Genomic DNA, 12,603 nt, shown 5'->3' with positions numbered 1-12,603 from the left:
TGAGATTGGAATGATAAGAACATTACCTTTATCAAAATATAAGTAGTTCTAAATTTGTAGTAATTCATATTAAGTACTTATCGACTAAATCATGATAGATACAAAGTTCATACATGAAAGAAGTACTACAAACCTAGTAATATCTATTCCACTAATCTAAGCAAACTATGTCCAACTATATAAATAAAAAACTTATTATTCTACGGTCAAATTAGGTATTATGCAGTATCCTCTACGCGCAAACATCAACCCGCGAGGCAACCCTAGGGGGTGGCTGCGGTTATCGCTCAGGTTCGAACCCGCAAGCCATACCGACTAGGATGCTCCGCCCTCCCTCACATGTACTTTATAAAACTAACGTTAAACAAACATTTAAGCATATTTCTGAAGCTCGTCTTTGTTAATATCTAAAGAAAAATGTTACAGTTCAAACATCAGAACTCTACCTAAAATACCACTGTGGTGAGTGAGAGGACAAATTTGGTATATAATCCCCACATTTGTTAATCATACAATCGATGCGAGACAAGTCTTATACCTTACAATGGTTTCCGTTCATAAGAAAAAAAAAATCATTCGTGCCCTTATAATTAAACTAAAAACATAAACAGTATCGTAACTTTAGGTAAAACGACATGTAAGAATCGATTCATATCAAACATGTGCTTAAGTAATTTACTAATTTTTAGAGAGAAGTAGAGAACACAATGTTAAGGGAGGCGGGGTGGTTACATATTTTGTGCGTGATAAGAAGTTCCACGCGTGGAACTTGCTAAAATGACCACCGCCACCAACTATTCAACGAGTGATGGAATGTATTCCGTGATAAAATCAACGCGTTATGGGCTTGTGAGTGATAAATGGATGTGAGGGTTTATTGTTGTGTGTTGTGAGTGATAACAATTGTCACTAAAGAAGGTTGTGAGTGATGGAAAAATGGTTGATGACATGGTGGAACTTGATTGGGTGTTGTGAGTGATAGAATTTTTGCAGGTGATGAACACCCCTCCCCCCTTAGGCCATCCGTAGTCATAAAGCCCTTTGTGGGGCGTTATGCGACACGTGTCGTGCCACGTCACACAGGGGCTTTATGGGGCGTTATATCACTAGAGCCCGTAGTCATAAAGCCCCTACCCATCAATACCTAATTATTAATTTTCGTTTTTATTAATTAATTATAAAAACAATAACCTTTTTTTGATTGGTCCATGGTTTGAAAGCTCCCTCCATACCGGCGCCATGCATATAGCGCCACCCCCATTTTTTTTGTCTCATAAAGCCCCTCGTAGTGGTGTTTGGGGCTTTATAGGAGCTTTATGTGAGCATATAACGCCCCACTACACATACTCTTAGTCAACATTTATTCAAATATTTGGATAATCTATATAAAAGAAAGTTGTTCAACAAAAGAATTTATAATCATGAGATTAGGGATCTAATTACGCATACCTCTAATCACGGCCGTTAGTTACGGCTCGATTAATTATTCCATTTTTATATTTTGAATTTAATCATTGTGGTATGTATATTCAATGCAAGAATTACATATATTTTTGAGGTGTGATTTTTGGCGGTAACTTTCCTCTGTTAAGCCGACCAGTAATTAGTGATGAAAAGTTGTACAGACAGCCAAATAAATAGTACGGATGTTTTGTCGCATGAAACCATTTGGATGAAAAACAGAATTATACTAAAAATGGACTAGTGTATATATATTTTGGTAGATGCTTAAATTAAACTATGTACGTAAAATAATATAATTTATGCTATTGCTAATTTGCTATACGTTTACGTAAAATAAACTATGTAACGAGAAAGAGTTCATTGGTGTTCAAGTCTCGGGTACTTAAGAGTCTATCAAGGTTTGATAAGTTGGATTGAGGGAGATGGGTGGATTTTAATGTGAGATATTCTATCATTTAGTTTGTATTGTGGGGGTGTTAGTTGTTTTTCGCTTTCTTTTATGTGTACCGTTGTTCGTTAGGTTTTTATATCATATGTTGGCGCTATTCTATAATCATATAATTCAATCCTTCAAAAAAAGGATGGGCTTGTCCTACGTGATTGTAAAGGTATAAATATATATTTGAAATTATGTGTGAAATAATTAATAAATTAGATATATTTTTAGGCAAATATTATTCATTAAATAATATCAGAGGAAACTAGCGCGATGCAACATGGTGGTCAATTTCACTCCAATGATAAACTTTAAATAAGGTTTAAAAAATGAAAAAAAAAAATAAGATGTAGACGTCGATTATTAGGAAGTGAAACAACAACTACATTGAAGGAAAAGAGGTGATCGAACTTTAGGTTAGAATGATGGAGGATTAAATTTCAAACTTTCAATTTATAACTCCATATATCGTATCGTCTTAATATCTCTCGTATTAAATTAAAAGTTTTCAATTTATAACCCAATATATCGTATTGTTTTAATATCGTGTGGAAATTACCTTTTTATCCTAGAGTTTATCTTTACCTCCGTTCCCCAAGAATCAGACCCGTATCTTGTTTTGGATATATGTAGATGATTTCTTCTCGTTTAGGCATCGATCATCACCCCTTTCATATCTACTTTGACTATATTGTTAGAGAAGAATGATTAGTTTTAACTTTTAACGTATAGTTCTTAGAATAACATCATTTGTACACCGATCAACAACTCAACGAGAATGTAACTAGCGCGGTTTTCATGTCGACCTCTAAACTCCTAGTGGCATGTGTTGACTGCTTCACCATGTCTCATTTCATCAAGTTACGTTATTTTAGTAGGGTTGATACTTATGTTCTACTTTCTTTAGGATGAATAGTAATTTTGAAAACTTTTGACTAAATGTAAACCAAGTATATGATGAATAGTAAGTTGAAAACTTTTGACTAAACGTAAAATATGATAAAGTGTAATAAAGTTATATACTCAATTTATTCACAAACTTTTAATTTTTTATATTACATATTATTTAAGTTAATTAAATTTAGCCAATTCTAATAAATAGTCTAGAGGTAAAGATAATCCTTTTTTGTTACTGATCAATTAAGCTTGGGGAAACAAACAAATTGAACAACAAATCAAAACGGGTTCAGGTTAAACGGACCTCATGCAAAATTATTCTAGGTCAAAACAAGTCTTTTTAAAAGAATATCAAAATTATTCTAGGTCAGCAACCACCATTGGAGGTGGTGTCAGAGGCGTTGGGTAGTGCCGATTGTGACGACGACACTGGCGTTGGTGGTGGTGGTGGTGGTGTTGATAGTGGCACAGACAATGGTTGTGACTAGCTGTGTCAATGGATGGTGACAATATCCACAGGCTGACAGTGTTGCTAATAACCAGTAGGTGGTGGCGACAAACAAAAAATCTCAAGTGATGCTAACTCATTTGGAATTGTTTTAAGTTAGCAAGTTTTGTAGAAGTATTTGGTTTTTACATGTTATATAGGTTAAGTAGACCCAAAAAACACCCTGTTTTTTTGAATTATGAACCATATCAAAATATAAATTGAATATCTTTTGACTTACTAGCCATCTCCTTCTAGATGAATGTTGCAACAATTCATACTAGTCCAAATAAACCGGATCCGAATAACTCAAATAAATGGAACCCGCCAAATAACCAATGGATTTTTTTTTTAGTTTTTTTTGGTGTGAATAAGGGACAAGGCATCAACAAGAAAATAAAAAAAAAAAATTGTAAAGTCATTAACTTCCACACAATCCCCTCCATAAATACCACCCTAACAACTTGATTTCTCCTCATCCCTTCAACTACCATACACAACAACACCTTGTTGTCCTCCGCCAGACTAAAATGGGCATTCGCGTCGGCATTCTTCTAATCATCGTTTCGGTTTTCTCAGCCATTGATGCCAGAATCCCAGGAAACTACGCCGGCGGCTCTTGGGAAAGTGCTCATGCCACATTCTATGGCGGAAGTGACGCCTCGGGCACAATGGGTATGCCTCATTTCACTCGCATTACTATACTTGACACTTTAGCGATATATAAAAATATATATCAAATATAATATATTAGTTAGGATTTACTATAGTAAAATTACTTTAGTATAACAAAAATCAATAAAATAAACCATTTTCTTTATTTATTTTTTATATTTTAGAACAATAACATTCTAGTATTCTACTATTAAACTACACTTTTTACGTCCACAATGGGATTTCGACTCTCACTACTTTTTTATTTTATTTCTTTTATTCAACTTATCTAACACGTTGATACTGCTAGGCTAAAATCCCTTAACAACTTTTTGCTTTTATTCTTGTAGGTGGTGCCTGTGGATACGGAAACTTGTACAGCCAAGGTTACGGAGTGAACACCGCGGCGCTAAGTACGGCGTTGTTTAACAAAGGGTTTAGTTGCGGTGCTTGCTTTGAAATTAAATGCACACAAGACCCGCGGTGGTGCCACCCCGGAAGCCCGTCCATTTTTATTACCGCGACCAACTTTTGTCCGCCTAACTATGCCTTACCTAACGACAACGGTGGCTGGTGTAACCCTCCTCGTACTCACTTCGACCTTGCTATGCCCATGTTTCTTAAAATCGCTGAGTACCGTGCCGGCATTGTCCCCGTCTCATATCGCCGGTAAGTATACTTGCACAAAGCAGGGGTGAGCAGAAAACCAAATTAATTAATATAATCGAACCAAACCGAACCATAACCAATTGAAAATGAGGAAAAAAGCAATTAACTGAAAACTGATTGGTTAAAATTGAACCCGATATAATAAAAATGTATATATCGGTTTTGGTGAAGACTCAAAAGTCAAAACTGAACCGAACTGTCCTATGCACACCCCTAGCAGTCTAGCACAAAGTGTGAAAAAAAAAACACAACTTTGGCTAAAACGTTGTCGTTTAAACAATAAAATATTTTAATTTATGAAAAGACAAAAATGACCTTGGTGTTTGTAATGTATTACTACAGGGTGCCATGCAGGAAGAAGGGTGGGATCAGGTTCACAATCAACGGTTTCCGTTACTTCAACTTGGTTTTGATCAGCAACGTCGCGGGTGCAGGGGACATACAAAAGGTGTGGGTGAAAGGCACAAAGACCAACTGGATGAGCATGAGCCGTAACTGGGGTCAAAACTGGCAATCAAACGCGGTCCTGGTTGGTCAGTCACTCTCGTTTAGGGTCACAGCTAGTGACCGACGCACATCCACCTCATGGAACATCGTTCCGGCTCATTGGCAGTTTGGTCAAACATTCACTGGAAAGAATTTCCGAGTGTAAAACAGGATCCGAAATCTACGGCTGATATTGGACTATTGGTGTCCACTTTTACCCTTTTTTGTCGTTGACTGTTTTTGACTTTTTGTTAGTGGGTTGCTACTTTTTGTTTCATCAGGGGCTAAAAAGCTAATGTCTTGAAAGATGGAGGGTGGAAAAAGATGTGCTTGGAAAAAATATTAATTTTTGGGGATACGTAGGTTTTGTTTGTTAGGCTGAGGTGGCTACAAAAACATGTTACCCGCAGCAAAAATCTAAAGGGAATATATGTACAAGTATAATTGCTTTGCTTTTATAAGTTAGTGGCATTTTGGTATTTTTTGTTTTGTTTTGAGATGTAGTAACTTTAATTAATGGATTGATTTTGGTTATCTATGATATTTAATTTGATATATACTACTAGCGAAACTGCGAGATCATATCTATCACCACTAAACATCTGATGTTATATTAACTTTTTTTTAGTATGGTAACTCACACTATCCAACTCTACACCTAAGTATTGACAACCACGAAACTTGAACCCTCACCCTTTGAAACAACAGAGTCTTATGAAACACCTTGGTACTAGTGGTGCACAAAAAACCAGAATCCAAAAAAATACCTTGTCCCGGTTTTTTTTTTTTTTTTTTAAACCGGGTATTGTGAACCCGAACCAAAGCCTACCCGTAGGGTACGGTCCGGGTATAGTATAAGCCGTGAAAACCCGAACCCGAGTTTTTTTCAACCCGTTTTGTACCTGAGTTTTATCAATACCCGTACCTGAGTTTTTTTGCATTCCCGACACCGGGTTTTATCAATACCCGGGTTTTTTGCATACCCGTACCCAGGTGTTTTTTTTGCATACCCGGGTATGCACTTTTATGATGTAATGTTGTTACATTTCTAAGTTTTTAATATATTGGAAGTTTTATGTTATCAATGTAGAAGTTTATAAACCAAAAATGGAGTTGGAAACGTAAAACTACAAAAAGAAAAAAGAAAAGAGTCAGTCAACACAACAGCGAAATTGGGTTTTTTGAATATCGGCTGGGTTTTTTCTATAGCCGTATAGGGTTTTCCTAATACCCGACCTGACCTATACTCAAGCTGGGTTTTTTTATACACGCAAATAGGGTATTTTAATACTCGGGTATAGAAAACCCAAACTCGGGTACACAAGGTGTTTTCCAGGCCAATACCCGGGCCCGAACCTGACCCGAGTATTGCTAATACCCGGAAAATCAATACCCGGTGATACCCGTACTTGGGTATATACTCGAATCCAGATATTAAAAAAACCTAGTTATCTACACCTCTACTTGATACCGCTAAACCAAAGACTATATGGTCATTATATCAACTATTGTAAGAATTTAGAAAAATGAGAAAAGAATATTAAAATGTCGAACCAACCATCATGTTTTGACAGGAGAGGCTATGTTATAAAGGCGTGTGAACATACTCACATATACTTTAAACATAATCATCGTAAGATGTTTGATGATGTATAGTTAAAGAAGAGTTTACTAACGTTGTTTACTTTTCATCATAAAAATATCTATTTAATACACTAAAAATACGATTGTTTTTAACTTGACCAATCATCAAAATAAGCAAATAGTTATACAACGGATACATTATTAATTTAGATTGACAAAATAGCAATTTACACAAAAACAACTGATTGAAGATGTTGTATAGCCAAATAAAGGACCAAATACATCATGTCAAAGGCTAGCTATTCAAGTCGATTGTGTAGTAATACGATCTGCTAAGCCTTATTCGGTTATTTGACTACTCAAAGGTAGACTTATTGTTGATTATCGCTTTAGTGAGTAAACCGCTTTGGAAGACAATCGGATATTCGCTTTATAACTTTGATTTCTACAACACATTCATTGATAACTTACACTTTCAAATCAATAGTGGAATTGGAAACTTTAATTCTTTGAACACAAAAAAGAAGAAAGATAAAAAGAGTGAGCATGAGATACCCTTTTATTATGTTCAAGTGCCCTTTAATCAAGGATGGGTCAAATTCACTTCTCTTGGGGGAATTGCTTTTCACCACTCAAAACAAAAGGCTAGAATTTGGCATTAGGTATTTGTTTTATTCCCAAGTAGGCTAAAATGGGTATCTTGGACTCTATGTTTAACCTATACTTTCCTAATTCCACCTTTACTAAACTCCTTCACCCCCCCCCCTCTCACACACACACATGTTTTTTTGTCTCTAAATACCAGAATTTTCCCTCTCGTCATATGCGGTATCACAACTTTTGTATCATATCGTATAATATAAAAATCAGTTATTTCTCATGGTCGTTGGAGAACAACATATCATAACGGTTTCAAATCAAACAAATAAGATATGCATCCATGAGTAATCCAAAGACAACAAATAAACAAGTAAAACCAACCATAAGAGACAATGTTTAGAAACCACCAAAGGAAAAAAAATTGAATTAAAGATTTGGCATGTTCATTGACTTATCTGAAATACTTTTAATAGATGGGCCAAAAATTTCAACTCCTTGTGTATGGAAATAAGAATTAATATATATAATTTTTTAAAAACCCCACCTAATAATTGATGTATTTACTTTTTCTAATGGCACATCTTCTGGTTCACATTTGATCAAAACTTATTAAATTTGGGCTGGATAGTGGATTTTTTATTTGTAGAAAGCCTGCTGAGTTTCGTATGGACATGTGTAGTGGCCTATGCATAGCTATAGTGAATGTGTCTAATTTGGGCTAGGTATTGGGCCTTTTTAATCGGAAACCCATTGCTATTTTCATTTTACAAGCCTATAAAGCTATTATGCAATATGCATAAATCTTCTAAAGGTTTATAGATAGTATATTATCGAGTAAAATGTCATTTTCATCCCTGAGGTTTAGCTAGTTATGTGACTTTTGTTCAAAGATTTGTTTTTCTCCGTCTGAATCTAAAAGGTTTGAAATCTTGCCATTTTCACCCGGCTCGTTAATTTCATCCATTTTTTCCGTTAAGTCAGGTGTATTTCTCTTTTTTTATTAACTCAAAGGGCAATTCAGTCATTTTACTTTATATACAAGCATTTAGCAAAATATACAAGTGTAAACAAACCAAACAAGTAAGCAAAAAGACAAAAAAAAAAACCCTGACTTAACGGAGAAATTTAGTGGAGTTAACGAGCTGGATGAAATGACAAGTTTTCAAACCTTTTGATCCAGATGCGAAAAGACAATCGTTTGAACGAAAGTTGCAAAACTGGCAAAATCTCAGAGACGAAAATGACATTTTACTCTATATTATCTTTAATAAAAGACGCAAGTGTCTGAAAGTATATGTATATTTATGTGTCTCAATACATAATATGTACCTTACTATATATAGGAAAATAATCTAATTCTAAGTTTCTAATGCTAAGACCATAGGTAATGGTTAATGCCAATGTTTTAAAATCCGGTTTTTTAATCATATCGGATTAGGCACAAAAATGGTCTAACCGGTTGAACCGGGTTGTATCGGGCGGTTCAACCGTATTGACTAGTTAACTGTATAATTCTATAAATTACAACATCAACTCAACAAATAATCCAAAATTGGATGTAGATGTAAATCTAGAACGAATGATGGAGTGATGGAAGTCTGGAACAAGTCATGAATGAAGGATTGATGAAGCAAGTTTTGAATTTTGATCGATGGAGATAAAATATTAAAAGTCGTTAGGTTAAAGTTGAGAGTAAACAAGAAGATGAGCCGATAAAAAGTAAAATCTTAACCCAAAAAAAAAGACCTGAGCCGGTACCGGTATAACGGTTCAAACCGGTATACCGGATTTTACCGGCGGTACAAAGTCGATGTCGTTTCTCCTACTTACCGGGGTGTTTCGGACCGGATTTAAATCCGAAAACGGTAATATCGGTATAACCGGCCGGTATTTACCGGTTTTTAAAACATTGGTTAATGCCCACTAAGGGGCATTTTTCACCACATCATCATCATAATGCCCTTTTAAAAAAGGTGTAGTGGTTAATGCCCATTTCATTTATTACTTTCCATTATTTTTCTTCTCTTTGGGCATTATTATAGAAATGCCCCTCACTCTTCATGCCCCTATAATGCCCATGAGTAATGGTGTAAGGGCATTATCAAAATCTTTCATGCCATTATAAAGCCCCATTACATATGGTCTAAGATCATATGTAATGGGGCTTTATAAGGGCATGAAAGATTTTGATAATGCCCTTACACCATTACTCATGGGCATTATAGGAGCATGAAGAGTGAGGGGCATTTCTATAATAATGCCCAAAGAGAAGAAAAATAATGGAAAGTAATAAATGAAATGGTCATTAACCATTACACCTTTTTTAAAAGGGCATTATGATGATGATATGGTGAAAAATGCCCCTTAGTGGGCATTAACCATTACCTATGGTCTAAGGGGCTTAACCTTAACCCTATATTGAAACTTGTTGGTATCCAAAATTACAAATTAGAAGGTTATTTAATTTTGGATTAGTTTGAAACTTGTTGGTATCCAAAATTACAAATTAAAAAGATTAATGGTTCAATGGTTACGTCCCCACACACAACGCCTGACCGTTTTTCTAGCCGGTACGAACCTCGTGGGTGTATGGCCCTCATTCTGACTCTTTCTCCATGTGTGAACTATCAAAACATGTGGTATCTCATATGGTTATATTTTATATTCATTCAAAATATATTACTCAAATAAACCTATACCAAAGAAATATTATTATATCTGTCTTCAGGAAAGAAAACATAATATAACTAAAGTTTTGCTTTTTATTTTTTGGAAATAATTTGATGGGGTGAGAACATGGCCGGCCCTGAAGGTGGACGGGAGGATCACCGGCCAAAACTCGATATTTCGAAGGGCACGTTATTTTTTTTAAAAACTCCGATATGTAAATGTAAAAATAAATAAATTAATATGGTATACCCATACAACCACCAACATAGGCCCACTTACAAAAATATTTTTATGTTTAGATTAGTTATTAACTCATTGACATTAGGTTTAGACCTTTAGTGAGCCTAATACCCAATTTCGTTAAAGTCCAAGGGCACGTTTTTTCGAACTCGAACAGGATACACGAATTCTCAATGTCAGCCCTGGATGAGAAGTCCTCATCCATCTATGTATCAAGGTAAGTTAGGTATCAAGACATATTAATTCAATCAGGGACAGACCCAAAATTTTGCACGATAACTATCTTCTTTCCTAAATAGTGTTAAAAAAATTTAGAGGTAGAATATTAAGAGAAAACATATCACCATTATAGTCATCTGATGTTGTATAATATAAATGTTGTGTGTCGTGTTTTTTCTCTATCACGGTCTTTTCTGTCTTTATCACTTGTTTATGCCCCGTTACAATGCTCATTAATGCATTTTCTTCGCGAACCCTTGTCGTATATCACCTTTAGTCACACATCTTTTAAATTTTTGTCATGCATTTTCTTCGTGAACCCTTATCGCATATCACCTTTAGTCGCGCACCTTTTAAATTTTTGTCATTTTGATGATAGTTAATAAAATGATCATGTGCCACATATCCCCCAATTGAACTTTTGGGTCATGATAATCATACAAGATTTTTTTCTTTTTCATTACTAAAAAAGGAAACTAGACATTGTAAAAAGTAAAAATTATTATTTGAAAATTCGAAATTTTACAGCTGCCTTTTTACAGTTATTTAATTACAGTTGAACGATAATGTTTACAAGTTTACCATCCAATAATCATATTACATTTTTTTTTTCAAAACACAACATTCTTTTTTAGCCTTTTGGCTGTTTTTATGATGTCCCGTTTTATGTTCAAAAAAAAAAAAAAAAAAAAAAACATGATCATGCAATTAAGTTTAGAAAATGTGTATTTGTTGTGCAAACACTATTGATTTTGGTTAACTATTTAGGAAAGCAGATAGGTTTTTTTGAACTGCAATTTAGGAAAGAGGATAGTTATCGTGCAATTAAGTTTAGAAAAGCGGATAGTTAAGCCACAATTAACTTTCATAATTTTATTTTATTTTTTTTATTATTTTTTTAGAGGCATTCTAAAAGATAGGCCTCATAGTCAGACTATGATGATTTACTTTGCTTATACAAAAATGTTCATGGAGGAAAATGGAGAAAAAAAGTAGTGAGAGGTATTGTTATGATCGGGTCTTGGGCGATATGGAATGCTCGTAACGCTAAAATTTTTGAAAACAAAGAATTGAAGGTTATGGAGGTTGTGGCGGATATTAAATCAAAGGCTTTTCTATGGTTAAGAAATAGATCGAAGTTTAAATGTATAGTTTGGAAGGATTGGGCTAAGTATCCGTTGTATATGATTATGTAATTTTGGCGGTGCTCGTGTTTTGAGCGCTTGCCGGTTTTATTGAAAGTCAATGTTCAAAAAAAAAATGAGCAGTTTGAAATTATTGGTGTAAAATCTATCTATACTCTATAATAAAAGAAACCAATTTTAGGACACTTGTCATTATTCTAGAGCATCCTTAATTGTAAATAATTATTATTTAATTTAAATTATTAAATACAAATTAAATTAATATAAATCTTATCAACCCTAAATAATTGGCATAAACTTAACTTCAAATCGTAAACCTTATCCTTCACATTGAGTATAAAATATTCAATTCAATATACTAAAGTCGCCTATATACTTTTTTTTCAACAAAATCTCTAACGTTTCTTTTTTTTAATGTAAAATATTAAATTTAATTAATATTAAAAGATTTCATAAGACACATGACATAATTAATTTTAGATTTTTTTTTATTGTTTGTTAGTTTAATTTAAGAAACTGTATACATAAAAAGTTTTTAGTTTTTTTTTTCCATTTTCTTAAATAATAGGCTATAATCTTGTGTATTATACGGACGAAATCAGTAATAAAAAACTGTTTATTTACGTTTTTTTAAAACAACAGATAATCATATTTAAATTGTAAAGTAATTTAAAGATATAATCATCATTATAAATCTAATTTAACACTTTCGTGAAATCTATCTTTGGAAAGGTTAAAATAAAAAATATCATTATAACTTATAAATTAAAATGTTTAAGGTAAAAGTTGATTTTGTAGGAATGTTTAGGATACCTAATCTAACAAAAAAATATTGGTTAGTTTAACATATATATTTAGAGGTCGAAAATTAAGGTAACTATTATAAAATAAGATAAGCTGATAGTAACTAATTAAAATTTTATACCTTATTCTATTTTATGTTATTTCGTGTAGCTAAGACTTAAAGTTTAGTTATCGGAAGAAGTTATGTCTCAAATGAAGTCATCTGGTGGCAATCCTCGCCTCATAACAAGTAATGTCGACAGTATCCA

General features: G+C 33.8%; 1 protein-coding gene across 1 annotated transcript; it reads left to right on the top strand.

Annotated features, from left to right (window-relative positions):
* The first annotated feature begins 3,748 nt into the window (after nucleotides 1–3,748).
* On the top strand, nucleotides 3,749–5,636 carry LOC110873862 (expansin-A6). Its single transcript, XM_022122875.2, has 3 exons — nucleotides 3,749–3,959; nucleotides 4,289–4,607; nucleotides 4,950–5,636. The coding sequence occupies exons 1-3, from the start codon at nucleotides 3,815–3,817 to the stop codon at nucleotides 5,257–5,259; spliced, it is 774 nt and encodes a 257-aa protein (XP_021978567.1). The 5' UTR covers nucleotides 3,749–3,814; the 3' UTR covers nucleotides 5,260–5,636.
* Nucleotides 5,637–12,603: the final 6,967 nt, after the last annotated feature.

Source organism: Helianthus annuus, chromosome 8 (assembly GCF_002127325.2).
Source record: "Helianthus annuus cultivar XRQ/B chromosome 8, HanXRQr2.0-SUNRISE, whole genome shotgun sequence".
Classification (NCBI taxonomy): Eukaryota; Viridiplantae; Streptophyta; class Magnoliopsida; order Asterales; family Asteraceae; genus Helianthus; species Helianthus annuus.
The sequence above is the reverse complement of the archived record's forward strand: the minus strand, read 5'-3'. Positions and strand labels throughout refer to the sequence as shown.